At 47.7% G+C, this 19,980-nt stretch overlaps 1 protein-coding gene across 1 annotated transcript in view; it reads right to left on the bottom strand.

Annotated features, from left to right (window-relative positions):
• Positions 1-1,270: 1,270 nt before the first annotated feature.
• LOC110513725 (E3 ubiquitin-protein ligase TRIM16) overlaps positions 1,271-19,980 on the bottom strand; it is a 26,705-nt gene continuing 7,995 nt past the window's right edge. The window contains exons 4-6 of the mRNA XM_090230857.1: positions 4,234-4,393; positions 4,049-4,108; positions 1,271-3,817 (exon numbers count right to left, since the gene is read on the bottom strand). Coding sequence (XP_090086983.1) covers positions 3,294-3,817; positions 4,049-4,108; positions 4,234-4,393 — 744 coding nt within the window. The 3' untranslated portion in view covers positions 1,271-3,293. The remainder of the gene's footprint in view (positions 3,818-4,048; positions 4,109-4,233; positions 4,394-19,980) is intronic.

The raw sequence follows: 19,980 nt of genomic DNA on the forward strand, positions 1-19,980 counted from the left end.
ATGGACTATCAATACAGATACTGTGTGTAGAACCATAGTAAAGACCAGTATGGACTATCAATACAGATACTGTATGTAGAACCATAGTAAAGACCAGTATGGACTATCAATACAGGTACTGTATGTAGAACCATAGTAAATACCAGTATGGACTATCAATACAGATACTGTGTGTAGAACCATAGTAAAGACCAGTATGGACTATCAATACAGATACTGTATGTAGAACCATAGTAAAGACCAGTATGGACTATCAATACAGGTACTGTATGTAGAACCATAGTAAAGACCAGTATGGACTATCAATACAGATACTGTATGTAGAACCATAGTAAAGACCAGTATGGACTATCAATACAGATACTGTATGTAGAACCATAGTAAAGACCAGTATGGACTATCAATACAGGTACTGTATGTAGAACCATAGTAAAGACCAGTATGGACTATCAATACAGATACTGTATGTAGAACCATAGTAAAGACCAGTATGGACTATCAATACAGGTACTGTATGTAGAACCATAGTAAAGACCAGTATGGACTATCAATACAGGTACTGTATGTAGAACCATAGTAAAGACCAGTATGGACTATCAATACAGATACTGTATGTAGAACCATAGTAAAGACCAGTATGGACTACCAATACAGATACTGTATGTAGAACCATAGTAAAGACCAGTATGGACTATCAATACAGGTACTGTATGTAGAACCATAGTAAAGACCAGTATGGACTATCAATACAGGTACTGTATGTAGAACCATAGTAAAGACCAGTATGGACTATCAATACAGGTACTGTAAGTAGAACCATAGTAAAGACCAGTATGGACTATCAATCCAAAGTGACCATTTAGAATGAGGCCCAGTTCAATGAGAGGAAGTCTTAACAGAACTGGGGGATGACAGACAGGAAGTGGGGGGGTGGAGATCTAATATATTTTTGTGCCAAACACTAAAGCATGATATTGTAATAAATCTACACCCTATTCCCTATGTAGAACACTACTTTAGACCTGGTCAGAAGCACCGTAGTGCACTACATAGGGAATAGGGAACCATTTGGAACAGAGACAGTAATTCCCCTGAACATCTTCCTCTTCCTCATCTGGTTTCTTGAACAGCCCTTCACTCCTCCCCTCTTCCTCCCCTCCTCCCTTTTCATTCTATTCTATCAGCCACACCACTAGCTCACCTCCACACAATACATTTACAAGTTAAAGACACACCTTGGAATAAATAACAAAGGAAAACTATTACTAGATGAAGTTGAGTGTTTTTTATTATTTCCCATCACCATAAATCATATTTAATCACTGAACAGTAGCAGACCTAACTTCATCTGTTCCTGACTCTGGATAGTGGATTAAAAAGACCATCAATCTCCAATGATATTAAAGTACTATTCTGAACATTACTGATATACTGAGTGGCAAGTCAAGATATCTGCTGGTTTTATTGTTTGGTCAACAGCACCACCTGCTGGACAGGTTTAATGTTGCTGGACTGAGCCGTATGGGAGGATGAAAGATGACACATTTAGGGCCGGTTTCCTGGACATCTACATTGAACATACTGTTTAGTCCAGGACTAGGATTCATCTGTGTCTGGGAAACCAGACCATATAGTTTAGTAGAAAGTAAGTGATACCAGCTTGTAGTGGGCTGACTAGTCCTGAATTGTCCTTTAGTTCCTGGACCATTTTCCATGCAGCTCCAGGTGACAGAGAACACATCAATTAGGACCGAGCCAACAAGCTGATCAATGATACTGAGGAGAATTACATAGAGACAGAGAACCAAATGAGAAAACATATCAATGGTTCTGAATGACAACCAATATACATCAACACCAGACATCATGATTCATGGAAATGTACAAGATTAAAACATTGTATTGAATTTTAATTAATAACAAATCAGTTTACAGTTTAACCAGCTCAGCTATAGACTTCACCAACATGACTAGTATCTATGTGGACCCTACTACAGTTTAACCAGCTCAGCTATAGACTACACCAACATGACTAGTATCTATGTGGACCCTACTACAGTTTAACCAGCTCAGCTATAGACTACACCAGCATGACTAGTATCTATGTGGACCCTACTACAGTTTAACCAGCTCAGCTATAGACTACACCAGCATGACTAGTATCTATGTGGACCCTACTACAGTTTAACCAGCTCAGCTATAGACTACACCAGCATGACTAGTATCTATGTGGACCCTACTACAGTTTAACCAGCTCAGCTATAGACTACACCAGCATGACTAGTATCTATGTGGACCCTACTACAGTTTAACCAGCTCAGCTATAGACTACACCAGCATGACTAGTATCTATGTGGACCCTACTACAGTTTAACCAGCTCAGCTATAGACTACACCAGCATGACTAGTATCTATGTGGACCCTACTACAGTTTAACCAGCTCAGCTATAGACTACACCAGCATGACTAGTATCTATGTGGACCCTACTACAGTTTAACCAGCTCAGCTATAGACTACACCAGCATGACTAGTATCTATGTGGACCCTACTACAGTTTAACCAGCTCAGCTATAGACTACACCAGCATGACTAGTATCTATGTGGACCCTACTACAGTTTAACCAGCTCAGCTATAGACTACACCAGCATGACTAGTATCTATGTGGACCCTACTACAGTTTAACCAGCTCAGCTATAGACTACACCAGCATGACTAGTATCTATGTGGACCCTACTACAGTTTAACCAGCTCAGCTATAGACTACACCAGCATGACTAGTATCTATGTGGACCCTACTACAGTTTAACCAGCTCAGCTATAGACTACACCAGCATGACTAGTATCTATGTGGACCCTACTACAGTTTAACCAGCTCAGCTATAGACTACACCAGCATGACTAGTATCTATGTGGACCCTACTACAGTTTAACCAGCTCAGCTATAGACTACACCAGCATGACTAGTATCTATGTGGACCCTACTACAGTTTAACCAGCTCAGCTATAGACTACACCAGCATGACTAGTATCTATGTGGACCCTACTACAGTTTAACCAGCTCAGCTATAGACTACACCAGCATGACTAGTATCTATGTGGACCCTACTACAGTTTAACCAGCTCAGCTATAGACTACACCAGCATGACTAGTATCTATGTGGACCCTACTACAGTTTAACCAGCTCAGCTATAGACTACACCAGCATGACTAGTATCTATGTGGACCCTACTACAGTTTAACCAGCTCAGCTATAGACTACACCAGCATGACTAGTAACTATGTGGACCCTACTACAGTTTAACCAGCTCAGCAGTACCATTATAATCATAGAGCCAAAACCCAGGATAGAGGGGCTGAGTGAATGTGGTCTGGACTCTGTGGAGGAGGGTCATTGTGTCAGAGACCCTGTAGAAGGACAGAGTACCTGCCTTGTGATCCAGGTACACTCCTACTCTGGAGGACTGAGGGCCTGATACTTCAGTCTCAACATTATTGTGTCTGAAACAATAACCATCACTATCGTAATCTAAACTCCAGGACTTGTTATTGAGTCCAAATGCACCATCATTACCTCTCTCTGTTCTGCTGATGTCTTTATATGAGACTGCTGTAATAACACCACCAGTCCACTCCACCTCCCAGTAACAGCGTCCAGACAGACCCTCTCTACACAGAACCTGGTACCAGTTGGTGAATCTGTCTGGATGGTCAGGATATGGTTGGACTTGGTCTGTATTGGTCACCTTTCTGTTCCCTTCAGACAGAGAGAGGAGTGTGTGTGCTGTGTTTGGGTCCAGTGTGAGCTGACAGGAATCTGGGAGAAGAGCAGAGACCAATGAGGGGAGTCAGAACAATAAGTTAAGTCAGATACTGTATCTACCCTGTCTTTGATTAGAGCACAGCAGAGATCAAATCAGAGAAATATGAGGAGTCAGATAGATACCCAGTCTTTGATTAGATCTACTATTGCTATATATTTCTAGAGGGATTGTTAGGAGTGTCAGTAAAAAGAGACTGTTAGTTACTTCACAATAAAGAGACTCACATTGTAACAACTGTTCTCTGGTCTTGGGCTCTGGAGGCAGTACAACATCCACTATATTCACTACAGACACACAAACACATTGACAGAGAGAGGGAATGTTATCATCAGACCATATTCCACATGTATATGACTAGTAGGGAACTTTCAATGGTCTAAAGTTGATGTTCTTATTGTTTTCAACACACCTGTAGTGGAGATCTTGGTCCATTCTCCTTTAAGGAAGTCTTCTAGTTTCTCTCTCAGTTCAGACACAGTCTTACTCACATCTCCAAAGTACTGAAGAGGACGGACAACGATGCTGGGTAAGTCTGAAGATACACTGATACTGGAGAGAGACTGATAACTCTGGAGAGAGAGAGAGAGAGAGAGAGAGAGAGAGAGAGAGAGACTGATAACTCTGGAGAGAGAGAGAGGGACGGACAGAGAGAGAGAAGGACGGACAGAGAGAAAGAGGGACGGACAGAGAGAGAGAGGGACGGACAGAGAGAGAGAGAGGGACGGACAGAGAGAGAGAGAGGGACGGACAGAGAGAGAGAGAGGGACGGAAAGAGAGAGAGAGACGGACAGAGAGAGAGAGGGACGGACAGAAAGAGAGAGAGAGAGGGACGGACAGAGAGAGAGATAGACGGACAGAGAGAGAGAGAGAGAGGGACGGACAGAGAGAGAGAGAGAGAGGGACGGACAGAGAGAGAGAGAGAGAGGGACGGACAAAGAGAGAGAGAGAGGGACGGACAGAAGGAGAGAGAGAGGGACGGACAGAGAGAGAGAGGGACGGACAGAGAGAGAGAGGGACGGACAGAGAGAGAGAGGGACGGACAGAGAGAGAGAGGGACGGACAGAGAGAGAGAGGGACGGACAGAGAGAGAGAGGGGCGGACAGAGAGAGACGGACAGAGAGAGGCGCGGACAGAAAGAGAGAGAAGGACGGACAGAGAGAGAGAAGGACGGACAGAGAGAGAGAAGGACGGACAGAGAGAGAGAGGGGCGGACAGAGAGAGAGAGGGGCGAACAGAGAGAGAGAGGGACGGACAGAGAGAGAGAGGGACGGACAGAGAGAGAGAGGGACGGACAGAGAGAGAGAGGGACGGACAGAGAGAGAGAGGGACGGACAGAGAGAGAGAGAGGGACGGACAGAGAGAGAGAGAGGGACGGACAGAGAGAGAGAGAGAGGGGCGGACAGAGAGAGAGAGGGACAGAAAGAGAGAGGGACGGACAGAAAGAGAGAGGGACGGACAGAGAGAGAGAGAGAGGGACAGACAGAGAGAGAGAGGGACGGATAGAGAGAGAGAGGGGCGGACAGAGAGAGAGGGGCGGACAGAGAGAGAGGGGCGGACAGAGAGAGAGGGGCGGACAGAGAGAGAGGGGCGGACAGAGAGAGACAGGGACGGATAGAGAGAGAGAGGGGCGGACAGAGAGAGAGAGGGGCGGACAGAGAGAGAGAGGGACGGACAGAGAGAGAGAGGGACGGACAGAGAGAGAGAGGGACGGACAGAGAGAGAGAGGGACGGACAGAGAGAGAGAGGGACGGACAGAGAGAGAGGGACGGATAGAGAGAGAGAGGGGCGGACAGAGAGAGAGAGGGACGGGTAGAGAGAGAGAGGGACGGACAGAGAGAGAGAGGGACGGACAGAGAGAGAGAGGGACGGACAGAGAGAGAGGGACGGACAGAGAGAGAGAGGGACGGACAGAGAGAGAGAGAGGGGGACGGACAGAGAGAGAGGGACGGATAGAGAGAGAGAGGGACGGATAGAGAGAGAGAGAGGGACGGACAGAGAGAGAGGGACGGATAGAGAGAGACGGACAGAGAGAGAGGGACGGAGAGAGAGAGAGGGACGGACAGAGAGAGAGGGGCGGACAGAGAGAGGGAGAGGGACGGACAGAGAGAGAGAGAGGGACGGACAGAGAGAGAGAGAAGGGCGGACAGAGAGATAGAGAGGGGCGGACAGAGAGAGAGAGGGGCGGACAGAGAGAGAGAGGGGCGGACAGAGAGAGAGAGGGGCGGACAGAGAGAGAGGGAAGGACAGAGAGAGAGGGGCAGACAGAAAGAGAGGGGCAGACAGAAAGAGAGAGGGACGGACCGAGAGAGAGAGAGAGTTCCAAATTGAGCAGCTGCTGAAAAATGAGCTCCTGTATATATTGAGATTTAAATGGTTTTTTAGAGTGAAGTACATCGAAAAAATCAAAAGAAAACTGCAAGACTCAATAGAAGACAATACAAGCAACAAACCAAAAAGACAGGATTTTGAAAAAGTAACTATTTTTCATAAAATTATACAGTTATCTTAGCTAGCTGAATTGTTAGCTGAATTGTTTACATGTTGCTAAGCAGTTGCTAGGGACTCTCCTGGAAGAAGCTAGCTAGCTTACAAAGAATAACAAAAAAATATCTAGTTAACAGAAGAAAGGAAGACAAAATAAGGACAAAATAAGGACAGAAGAAAAAGGAAAAGAAAAAAGGACAACAAAGTGAAACAGTCCTCTGAAGAAACAAGAGAGCATTATACAAGAAACAGCACTTCTATTGCAACATTGTAGCCAACATCACCAGCGTTGCTATGGAAATTGTTTACCCACCAGACATCCAAACAGAGAAAGCTAAGAAAAGTTTCAAAGGTTTGTTGATGGGACAGAACCATGAATGCCTGTTTGCAGATCTTACCAGTTACAAAACAAGAGCAAATTTAATTTTTAATACCAATCGAGGGAACATATGGAAAAAGGTTATTTGCAACCATTTCCCTTTCTCAAAAAAGAGGGACATCAGCCAAGGATGTCAGATCAGCATTTTTGAAGAAGCTGACCAGAGCAACACATATCAAACAGTAAACTTATATAATAATGGAACTGTATTGATACAAGGCAATGATTCAAGCCTCCAGGCTTTTGAGAATAGGTTTGCTACCCTAAAAGAAGACGCTGACATCATCTCAGAAAATGAGGAAAAAGTCAAGGAGGGAGATGGAGAAAAGCAGACCCCAATGGTCTCTGTGACCCAGCAGGAAGCCCTCAACGTCCCTTTACCTACCTCACCTGCAGCAGACAGAGTCAAGGACATGACAATTTCAATAAGAACACCTGCTATGCAACGTTTCCACAACACCCTCTCTCTAGTCGAAGCAGAGGTCATAGAACTCAGAGAGAAGAAGCTTCAAGAGGAGGACACTGTCCAGAAACTCAAAGAAGAGATGAAACAGTTCAGGGAGGAGAGCAGAGCATCCATAGCTAAATTAGAAAGCAGAATGGACAAGCTGAGTCAGACAAATGATGACCTCAGAGTACATCTGAGCACAACTAGAAAGGAGCTCGAACAAAAAGAGAGGTACATTGACACCCTCAACCGGCAGAGAGTCATTGTGTCCTCTGCATCTAGAGAACATGTCCACCAGCTTGGTACAACACAAGCAGAACCTGAGACCAGCATGGCCTCCACTACACAGCCGGATGACACTGCACCAGCCTACCAGTCTGCTCCAGCCCAGGTCAACCTACCAGCCTCTCAGTCTGCTCCAGCCCAGGTCAACCTACCAGCCTCCCAGTCTGCTCCAGCCCAGGTCAGAATACCAGCCTCCCAGTCTGCTCCAGCCCAGGTTAACCTACCAGCCTCCCAGTCTGCTCCAGCCCAGGTCAACCTACCAGCCTCCCAGTCTGCTCCAGCCCAGGTCAGAATACCAGCCTCCCAGTCTGCTCCAGCCCAGGTTAACCTACCAGCCTCCCAGTCTGCTCCAGCCCAGGTCAACCTACCAGCCTCCCAGTCTGCTCCAGCCCAGGTCAGAATACCAGCCTCCCAGTCTGCTCCAGCCCAGGTTAACCTACCAGCCTCCCAGTCTGCTCCAGCCCAGGTCAGAATACCAGCCTCCCAGTCTGCTCCACCCAGACAATCACCCACAACTGCAATTCTAATTGATTCAAATGGGAAGTTCTTAGTCCAGGAAAGATTATTCCCTAGACACCAGGTGTATAAGTTCTGGTGTCCTACAACTGAGAGTGCAATGCAGCTACTCAGTCAGACCAGGATTGACACCCCTGACAACATCATCATCCACACTGGCACAAACGACCTTCATGCCAAAGGTGAAAATGTATCTGGGGCAGTGAGAAGAGTGGCAGAACGGGCACAGGCTATGTTCCCAACAACCAATATAGTTGTGTCCACCCTCCTACCAAGAAAAGACTTCCCAGAAAAGTTGATCGACAAAATAAATCAACAGATCACTGTGGACTGTGCCTCACTGCTCAACGTCAGAACGGCTCACCACCCCACTCTGACATGTCAACACTTATATGATAATATACATCTTGATCAGGACAGTATCAGAACCTTTGCCAAGGACCTAAAAGATGCAACACTTGGCAGGGACCCACACACCCATCACCCCAGCAACAAAGGTCCCCCGCCCCACCTTCTGAAACAACAGTACCTCCACCATCCCGAGGAGAAAAGAGCCAGACATGGCTTATTACAGCACAGCTCTACTAGACCAGGCCCAACACAGCACAGCTCTACTAGACCCGGCCCATCACAACACAGCTCTACTAGACCCGGCCCTTCACAACACAGCTCTACTAGACCCGGCCCATCCCAACACAGCTCTACTAGACCTGGCCCATCACAACACAGCTCTACTAGACCCGGCCCATCACAACACAGCTCTACTAGACCCGGCCCATCACAACACAGCTCTACTAGACCCGGCCAATCACAACACAGCTCTACTAGACCCGGCCCATCACAACACAGCTCTACTAGACCCGGCCCATCACAACATAGCTCTACTAGACCCGGCCAATCACAACACAGCTCTACTAGACCCAGCCCATCACAACACAGCTCTGACCACTACTCCAGGGTCGGTCAGAACACTGCCCTTCAGGGAAGTAGACCACATGATGCAGTCCACACCATGTATCAATTAGATCGTCAGCCTACATATGCTGAGGTAACCTCTGGCAGAAGACCCCTAGAACAATCAGAGATAGGAGAGGTGCGCCAACTACTGCAACTAATATGCAGACTACTGAGCTAGACAGTCCCTTTAATTCACACACGGGCACACACGCGCACACACACACACACACAAACACACAGGGTTGCAGATTGCACATAAAATAAGTACAGTGCAATCTTATTCCATTCTTATTCATTTGTTTACAAATATTCCTAAATGTATTGACACCGGTATTATAATAATTATTATATGTAATGGTGTGTGTCTGTGTGTGTGTGTGCGCGTGTGTGTGTATGTATGTATGTATGTGTGTATATGTGTATGTGCATGTATGTGTGTATATGTATGTGTATGTATATATGTGTATGTATGTGTATGTGTATGTATATATGTATGTATGTATATGTGTATATATGTATGTATGTATATGTATATATATATATATATATATATATATATATATATATATAGTATTTTATTTTTTTTGTTATTTTCGATGTACTTTACTCAAACCAGTGAATATCACTTATTATAAATGAGATCATTAACTATCAGCTCTTGGAATATCCAGGGCCTATACTCTTCACATTTTGGTTATAAAACAACTAATCCAGAATTGATTAAAAACATCAAGGGACAGGACATCATAATCCTACTGGAAACATGGTGTCGTGGAGACATAGATACTCAGTGTCCCTCAGGCTATAGAGAAAGTTTACTACCATCAATCAAACATAAAAATGTTAAACGGGGCCGAGACTCAGGTGGAATCATCATTTGGCATAAGCAGGACTTAGCACTGAATGAAATGAAAAAAGGTACCACTCACATTTGGCTAAAACTTAACAAAGGTACAATCTATTGTGACAATGATGTATACATATGTGCAGCTTATGCTCCTCCTTCAGATTCATCATATTATGATGATCAGTTTTTTGACAATCTCCAGACAGAAATCATTACATTTCAGGCGCAGGGTAAAGTGCTTCTTTGTGGAGATTTCAATGCAAGAACAGGTTCTGAGCCTGACTACACTGATGCGGGAGGTAACCACCACATATTTGGACACCCCTCCTTGTACAGTAGCCCTATTATAAATAATAGAAACAGTCCTGACCAAATACTGAACAAAAATGGAAAAGAGTTAGTACATCTCTGTCGAGCCTTAGGCCTGTACATGCTTAATGGTAGAATCAGAGGGGACTCTTTAGGTCAGTTTACTTACTGCTCAGCTCTTGGGACAAGTGTAGTCGATTATGCCATCACTGACATTGACCCCTCCTCCATTAGTGCATTCACTGTCAGACCACAGACACCATTGTCAGATCACAGTCAGATCAACGTGTTTCTGAAGAAATTAACCGGCAATATTCATTCAAAAAAACAGCCCAATAAACTTTACAACATAAACCAATCGTTCAGATGGGCTCCAAACAGTGCAGAGGCATTCATTGAAACATTGAACTCAAATGAAATGATGAACTCTATACAGTTTTTCAATAACTCACAGTACCAAAACAATAAAGATGGTGTCAATTCAGCTACCCAAAACATCAACTGCATATTCCAAAAAGCAGCATTGAAAGCAAATTTGAGAAAACCAAAGCAATGCAACATCAGAAGCAAAAATCAAAATGTTTCTGACAAATGGTTTGATAATGAATGTAAAACAATTAGAAAACACCTAAGACAAATGTCAAACAAAAAACATAAGCAGCAAAACAACCCAGAGCTACGATATGAATACTTTGAAACTCTGAAACAGTATAAACAAACACTGAAATGCAAGAAATTGAATTATACCAACAAGACACTTGATGAAATTGAAAACGCAATTGACCAAAATCAGTTCTGGGACATGTGGAACAATTTAAGCACATCAAAGCCACAAGAATTAGCCATACAAGATGTAGGAATTTGGAAAACTTACTTTGATAATCTATACAAAAACATCCCACAAAAAGACTTAAACCAGAACCAATTAGAAATTAAAGAAAAATTGAACATCCTGGAATCAGTCATTAAAAACAACCAAAATCCATTAGATTACCCAATAACCCAACAAGAACTAAATGAAAAGCTAAAATCTATTAAATCAAAAAAGGCTTGTGGTGTAGACAACATCAGAAATGAAATGCTGAAAAACAGCACACCTGAGTTGCAAAATGCTGTGCTTAAATTGTTCAACATGGTTTTAACTTCTGGCTGCTTCCCTGATGTCTGGAACCAGGGGCTCATCTCCCCTATCCACAAAAGTGGAGACAAATCAGACCCCAATAATTACAGAGGAATTTGCGTCAACAGTAACTTGGGAAAGATTTTCTGTAGCATTTTGAATTCAAGAATTCAAACCTTTCTTCAAGAAAAAAATGTAATAAGTAAATGTCAAATTGGCTTTCTCCCTAACCATCGCACTACTGACCATATATACACCTTACACACACTAATTAATAAACACGTCCACCAAAAAAAAGAGGGCAAAATCTTTGCTTGCTTTATTGACTTTAAAAAAGCATTTGATTCGATTTGGCACGAAGGGCTATTCTACAAAATTCTACAAAGTGGGCTTGGTGGTAAGGTGTATGACTTAATAAAATGTATGTACACAGAAAATAAGTGTGCAATAAAAATCAAAAACCAAAGAACAGAATTTTTTTCACAATGTCGAGGTGTGAGACAAGGCTGCAATTTGAGTCCAAATCTTTTCAACATTTATATCAATGAATTAGCAGACATGTTGGACCAATCTCCAGCCCCAGGACTCACACTATTTGACACAGAGGTGAAATACCTGCTATATGCTGATGACTTGGTACTTCTATCACCAACCAAAGAAGGTCTTCAACAAAACATTAATATTCTGGAGCAATATTGCCATAATTGGGCCCTGGCAGTAAATTTCCAAAAAACTAAAATCATGATTTTCCAAAAAAAACCCAGATGTCAGAAACACAAATGTAAATTCACCCTGAACAACACCTTAATTGAACACACAAAAAATTACACCTACCTTGGTCTGACCATATCTGCATCGGGAAACTTTAATATGGCAGTGAATGCACTCAAAGAAAAAGCCCGCAGAGCAATGTATGCAATAAAAATGAAATTATTCAAAATCAACATCCCAATTAGAATTTGGACTAAAATATTTGACAGTGTAATCCTACCAATAGCACTTTATGGAAGTGAGGTTTGGGGGCCACTCAATAAACTGGATTTTAAAATGTGGGACAAACATCCAATTGAAGCCCTACATGCAGAATTCTGTCGGAAAATTCTACAAGTCCAGAGAAATACACCAACTAATGCATGTAGGGCAGAATTGGGCCGTTTTCCAGTAATAATGAAAATACAGAAAAGATCATTAAAATTTTGGCTACATCTAAATTCAAGTCCAAATTCGAGTCTGCAATTTAAAGCACTTCAAGCCCAAGAGCTGAGCCCAGAAACGAGCCCTCTCAGTCAGCTGGTGTTGGACCTCACCAATCAAGCTGACACCAGCACTGCTTCAAAAGAAAGAATTCCAATAAACAAAATCATGAACCAATCAAAGGAATCATACTTACAATACTGGAAAAACGAAACAAAATCCCAAAGCCGACTAAATTGCTATCTGACCCTAAACAGAGAATATGAATTGGCTGATTATCTCTACTCTGTCAGAGATACGAAGCAGAGACAGATCCTTACCAAGTACAGGCTGAGTGACCACCGATTGGCAATAGAAACCGGCAGACATAAAAAGACATGGCTACCCAAAGAGGAGCGTGTATGTGGTCACTGCATGACAGGGGAGGTAGAGACAGAGATGCACTTTCTCCTTTACTGTGATAAATATTCCTCACAAAGAGATTCATTATTCACAGAAATGACTACATATATTCCACATTTTTACAAATTGAACCCAGAGGAAAAACTAAGAATACTCATGGGCGAAGGAGCAATGGCTCCTCTTGCAGCCAAATATGTATTTTCCTGCCATAGCCTGAGGGACACTGAATAATAACATCTGCATAGTAAACAGTAACTTACTTATTATTACTATTATTGTTATTACTATAATTATTAATGTTTACTGTAGACTGTTACCATTTTATTGTATTTATTTTTGTATTATTATTTACTACCATTTTATATTATTATTTGCTATCATTTATAATTTTGTTACAATGTATATTGTATACATTGTTGCTTTGGCAATATTGACACAATGTTTTTCATGCCAATAAAGCAGCTTGAATTTGAATTTGAATTTGAGAGGGACAGACAGAGAGAGAGAGGGACGGATAGAGAGAGAGAGAGGGGCGGACAGAGAGAGAGGGGCGGACAGAGAGAGAGGGGCGGACAGAGAGAGAGGGGCGGACAGAGAGAGACAGGGACGGATAGAGAGAGAGAGGGGCGGACAGAGAGAGAGGGGCGGACAGAGAGAGAGAGAGGGATGGATAGAGAGAGAGGGACGGACAGAGAGAGAGAGGGACGGACAGAGAGAGAGGGGGCGGACAGAGAGAGAGGGGGCGGACAGAGAGAGAGGGACGGATAGAGAGAGAGAGGGGCGGACAGAGAGAGAGAGGGACGGACAGAGAGAGAGAGGGACGGACAGAGAGAGAGAGGGACGGACAGAGAGAGAGGGACGGATAGAGAGAGAGAGGGACGGACAGAGAGAGAGAGAGAGGGGGACGGACAGAGAGAGAGGGACGGACAGAGAGAGAGAGGGACGGACAGAGAGAGAGAGGGACGGACAGAGAGAGAGAGAGGGACGGACAGAGAGAGAGAGAGGGACGGACAGAGAGAGAGAGGGACAGACAGAGAGAGAGAGGGGCGGACAGAGAGAGAGAGGGACGGACAGAGAGAGAGAGGGACGGACAGAGAGAGAGGGACGGACAGAGAGAGAGGGACGGACAGAGAGAGAGAGGGACGGACAGAGAGAGAGGGACGGATAGAGAGAGAGAGGGACGGACAGAGAGAGAGAGGGACGGACAGAGAGAGAGGGGCAGAAAGAGAGAGGGGCGGACAGAGAGAGAGAGGGACGGACAGAGAGAGGGACGGATAGATAGATGGACGGACAGAGAGAGGGAGAGAGAGAAGGGGACGGACAGAGAGAGAGAGGGAGAGAGGGACAGAGAGAGAGGGAGGGACGGACAGAGAGAGAGAGAGGGACGGACAGAGAGAGAGAGAGCGAGAAGGGGATGGACAGAGAGAGAGAGGGAGAGAGGGACAGAGAGAGAGAGAGGGACGGACAGAGAGAGAGAGGGACGGACAGAGAGAGAGAGGGACAGAGAGAGAGAGGGGCGGACAGAGAGAGACGGACAGAGAGAGAGGCGCGGACAGAAAGAGAGAAGGACGGACAGAGAGAGAGAGGGACGGACAGAGAGAGAGAGAGGGACGGACAGAGAGAGAGAGAGGGACGGACAGAGAGAGAAGGACGGACAGAGAGAGAGAAGGACGGACAGAGAGAGAGAGGGACGGACAGAGAGAGAGAGGGGCGGACAGAGAGAGAGAGGGGCGAACAGAGAGAGAGAGGGACGGACAGAGAGAGAGAGGGACGGACAGAGAGAGAGAGGGACGGACAGAGAGAGAGAGGGACGGACAGAGAGAGAGAGAGGGACGGACAGAGAGAGAGAGAGGGACGGACAGAGAGAGAGAGAGGGACGGACAGAGAGAGAGAGGGACAGACAGAGAGAGAGAGGGGCGGACAGAGAGAGAGAGGGGCGGACAGAGAGAGAGAGGGACAGAAAGAGAGAGGGACGGACAGAGAGAGAGGGGCAGACAGAAAGAGAGAGGGACGGACAGAGAGAGAGAGAGAGAGGGACGGATAGAGAGAGAGAGGGGCGGACAGAGAGAGAGGGGCGGACAGAGAGAGAGGGGCGGACAGAGAGAGACAGGGACGGATAGAGAGAGAGAGGGGCGGACAGAGAGAGAGAGGGACGGATAGAGAGAGAGAGGGACGGACAGAGAGAGAGAGGGACGGACAGAGAGAGAGAGGGACGGACAGAGAGAGAGAGGGACGGACAGAGAGAGAGAGGGACGGACAGAGAGAGAGGGACGGATAGAGAGAGAGAGGGGCGGACAGAGAGAGAGAGAGGGGGACGGACAGAGAGAGAGGGACGGATAGAGAGAGAGAGGGACGGATAGAGAGAGAGAGGGACGGACAGAGAGAGAGGGACGGATAGAGAGAGACGGACAGAGAGAGAGGGACGGAGAGAGAGAGAGGGACGGACAGAGAGAGAGGGGCGGACAGAGAGAGAGAGGGGCGGACAGAGAGAGAGAGGGGACGGACAGAGAGAGGGAGAGGGACGGACAGAGAGAGAGAGAGGGACGGACAGAGAGAGAGAGAAGGGCGGACAGAGAGATAGAGAGGGGCGGACAGAGAGAGAGAGGGGCGGACAGAGAGAGAGAGGGGCGGACAGAGAGAGAGGGACGGACAGAGAGAGAGAGGGAAGGACAGAGAGAGAGGGGGAAGGACAGAGAGAGAGGGGCAGACAGAGAGAGAGAGAGATGCATGTAGGGCAGAATTGGGCCGTTTTCCAGTAATAATGAAAATACAGAAAAGATCATTAAAATTTTGGCTACATCTAAATTCAAGTCCAAATTTGAGTCTGCAATTTAAAGCACTTCAAGCCCAAGAGCTGAGCCCAGAAACGAGCCCTCTCAGTCAGCTGGTGTTGGACCTCACCAACCAAGCTGACACCAGCACTGCTTCAAAAGAAAGAATTCCAATAAGCAAAATCATGAACCAATCAAAGGAATCATACTTACAATACTGGAAAAACGAAACAAAATCCCAAAGCCGACTAAATTGCTATCTGACCCTAAACAGAGAATATGAATTGGCTGATTATCTCTACTCTGTCAGAGATACGAAGCAGAGACAGATCCTTACCAAGTACAGGCTGAGTGACCACCGATTGGCAATAGAAACCGGCAGACATAAAAAGACATGGCTACCCAAAGAGGAGCGTGTATGTGGTCACTGCATGACAGGGGAGGTAGAGACAGAGATGCACTTTCTCCTTTACTGTGATAAATATTCCTCACAAAGAGATTCATTATTCACAGAAATGACTACATATATTCCACATTTTTACAAATTGAACCCAGAGGAAAAACTAAGAATACTCATGGGCGAAGGAGCAATGGCTCCTCTTGCAGCCAAATATGTATTTTCCTGCCATAGCCTGAGGGACACTGAATAATAACATCTGCATAGTAAACAGTAACTTACTTATTATTACTATTATTGTTATTACTATAATTATTAATGTTTACTGTAGACTGTTACCATTTTATTGTATTTATTTTTGTATTATTATTTACTACCATTTTATATTATTATTTGCTATCATTTACAATTTTGTTACAATGTATATTGTATACATTGTTGCTTTGGCAATATTGACACAATGTTTTTCATGCCAATAAAGCAGCTTGAATTTGAATTTGAATTTGAGAGAGGGACAGACAGAGAGAGAGAGGGACGGATAGAGAGAGAGAGGGGCGGACAGAGAGAGAGGGGCGGACAGAGAGAGAGGGGCGGACAGAGAGAGAGGGGCGGACAGAGAGAGAGGGGCGGACAGAGAGAGACAGGGACGGATAGAGAGAGAGAGGGGCGGACAGAGAGAGAGGGGCGGACAGAGAGAGAGAGAGGGATGGATAGAGAGAGAGGGACGGACAGAGAGAGAGAGGGACGGACAGAGAGAGAGGGGGCGGACAGAGAGAGAGGGGGCGGACAGAGAGAGAGGGACGGATAGAGAGAGAGAGGGGCGGACAGAGAGAGAGAGGGACGGACAGAGAGAGAGAGGGACGGACAGAGAGAGAGAGGGACGGACAGAGAGAGAGAGGGACGGACAGAGAGAGAGGGGGCGGACAGAGAGAGAGGGGGCGGACAGAGAGAGAGGGACGGATAGAGAGAGAGAGGGGCGGACAGAGAGAGAGAGGGACGGACAGAGAGAGAGAGGGACGGACAGAGAGAGAGAGGGACGGACAGAGAGAGAGAGGGACGGACAGAGAGAGAGAGGGACGGATAGAGAGAGAGAGGGACGGACAGAGAGAGAGAGAGGGGGACGGACAGAGAGAGAGGGACGGATAGAGAGAGAGAGGGACGGACAGAGAGAGAGAGGGACGGACAGAGAGAGAGGGACGGATAGAGAGAGAGGGACGGACAGAGAGAGAGAGGGACGGACAGAGAGAGAGGGACGGATAGAGAGAGAGAGGGACGGACAGAGAGAGAGGGGCGGACAGAGAGAGAGAGGGACAGAAAGAGAGAGGGGCGGACAGAGAGAGAGAGGGACGGACAGAGAGAGGGACGGATAGATAGAGGGACGGACAGAGAGAGGGAGAGAGAGAAGGGGACGGACAGAGAGAGAGAGGGAGAGAGGGACAGAGAGAGAGGGAGGGACGGACAGAGAGAGAGAGAGGGACGGACAGAGAGAGAGAGAGCGAGAAGGGGATGGACAGAGAGAGAGAGGGAGAGAGGGACAGAGAGAGAGAGAGGGACGGACAGAGAGAGAGAGGGACGGACAGAGAGAGAGAGGGACAGAGAGAGAGAGGGGCGGACAGAGAGAGACGGACAGAGAGAGAGGCGCGGACAGAGAGAGAGAAGGACGGACAGAGAGAGAGAGGGACGGACAGAGAGAGAGAGGGGCGGACAGAGAGAGAGAGGGGCGAACAGAGAGAGAGAGGGACGGACAGAGAGAGAGAGGGACGGACAGAGAGAGAGAGGGACGGACAGAGAGAGAGAGGGACGGACAGAGAGAGAGAGGGACGGACAGAGAGAGAGAGAGGGACGGACAGAGAGAGAGAGAGGGACGGACAGAGAGAGAGAGGGACAGACAGAGAGAGAGAGGGGCGGACAGAGAGAGAGAGGGGCGGACAGAGAGAGAGAGGGGCGGACAGAGAGAGAGAGGGACAGAAAGAGAGAGGGACGGACAGAGAGAGAAGGGCAGACAGAAAGAGAGAGGGACGGACAGAGAGAGAGAGAGAGAGGGACGGATAGAGAGAGAGAGGGGCGGACAGAGAGAGAGGGGCGGACAGAGAGAGAGGGGCGGACAGAGAGAGAGGGGCGGACAGAGAGAGAGAGGGACGGATAGAGAGAGAGAGGGGCGGACAGAGAGAGAGAGGGACGGATAGAGAGAGAGAGGGACGGACAGAGAGAGAGAGGGACGGACAGAGAGAGAGAGGGACGGACAGAGAGAGAGGGACGGATAGAGAGAGAGAGGGGCGGACAGAGAGAGAGGGGCGGACAGAGAGAGAGGGGCGGACAGAGAGAGAGGGGCGGACAGAGAGAGACAGGGACGGATAGAGAGAGAGAGGGGCGGACAGAGAGAGAGAGGGACGGATAGAGAGAGAGAGGGACGGACAGAGAGAGAGAGGGACGGACAGAGAGAGAGAGGGACGGACAGAGAGAGAGAGGGACGGACAGAGAGAGAGAGGGACGGACAGAGAGAGAGGGACGGATAGAGAGAGAGAGGGGCGGACAGAGAGAGAGAGGGACGGGTAGAGAGAGAGAGGGACGGACAGAGAGAGAGAGGGACGGACAGAGAGAGAGGGACGGATAGAGAGAGAGAGGGACGGACAGAGAGAGAGAGAGGGGGACGGACAGAGAGAGAGGGACGGATAGAGAGAGAGAGGGACGGATAGAGAGAGAGAGGGACGGACAGAGAGAGAGGGACGGATAGAGAGAGACGGACAGAGAGAGAGGGACGGAGAGAGAGAGAGGGACGGACAGAGAGAGAGGGGCGGACAGAGAGAGAGAGGGGACGGACAGAGAGAGGGAGAGGGACGGACAGAGAGAGAGAGAGGGACGGACAGAGAGATAGAGAGGGGCGGACAGAGAGAGAGAGGGGCGGACAGAGAGAGAGAGGGGCGGACAGAGAGAGAGGGACGGACAGAGAGAGAGAGGGACGGACAGAGAGAGAGAGGGGACGGACAGAGAGAGGGAGGGGACGGACAGAGAGAGGGAGAGGGACGGACAGAGAGAGAGAGAGGGACGGACAGAGAGAGAGAGAAGGGCGGACAGAGAGATAGAGAGGGGCGGACAGAGAGAGAGAGGGGCGGACAGAGAGAGAGAGGGGCGGACAGAGAGAGAGGGACGGACAGAGAGAGAGGGACGGACAGAGAGAGAGAGGGAAGGACAGAGAGAGAGGGGCAGACAGAGAGAGAGAGAGAGGGACAGACAGAGAGAGAGAGGGACGGATAGAGAGAGAGAGGGGCGGACAGAGAGAGAGGGGCGGACAGAGAGAGAGGGGCGGACAGAGAGAGAGGGGCGGACAGAGAGAGACAGGGACGGATAGAGAGAGAGAGGGGCGGACAGAGAGAGAGGGGCGGACAGAGAGAGAGAGAGGGATGGATAGAGAGAGAGGGACGGACAGAGAGAGAGAGGGACGGACAGAGAGAGAGGGGGCGGACAGAGAGAGAGGGGGCGGACAGAGAGAGAGGGACGGATAGAGAGAGAGAGGGGCGGACAGAGAGAGAGAGGGACGGACAGAGAGAGAGAGGGACGGACAGAGAGAGAGAGGGACGGACAGAGAGAGAGAGGGACGGACAGAGAGAGAGGGGGCGGACAGAGAGAGAGGGACGGATAGAGAGAGAGAGGGGCGGACAGAGAGAGAGAGGGACGGACAGAGAGAGAGAGGGACGGACAGAGAGAGAGAGGGACGGACAGAGAGAGAGGGACGGATAGAGAGAGAGAGGGACGGACAGAGAGAGAGAGAGGGGGACGGACAGAGAGAGAGGGACGGATAGAGAGAGAGAGGGACGGACAGAGAGAGAGAGGGACGGACAGAGAGAGAGAGAGAGGGACAGACAGAGAGAGAGAGGGACGGATAGAGAGAGAGAGGGGCGGACAGAGAGAGAGGGGCGGACAGAGAGAGAGGGGCGGACAGAGAGAGACAGGGACGGATAGAGAGAGAGAGGGGCGGACAGAGAGAGAGAGGGACGGATAGAGAGAGAGAGGGACGGACAGAGAGAGAGAGGGACGGACAGAGAGAGA

Source organism: Oncorhynchus mykiss, chromosome 4 (genome assembly GCF_057628025.1).
Source record: "Oncorhynchus mykiss isolate SJ-2025 chromosome 4, ASM5762802v1, whole genome shotgun sequence".
Classification (NCBI taxonomy): Eukaryota; Metazoa; Chordata; class Actinopteri; order Salmoniformes; family Salmonidae; genus Oncorhynchus; species Oncorhynchus mykiss.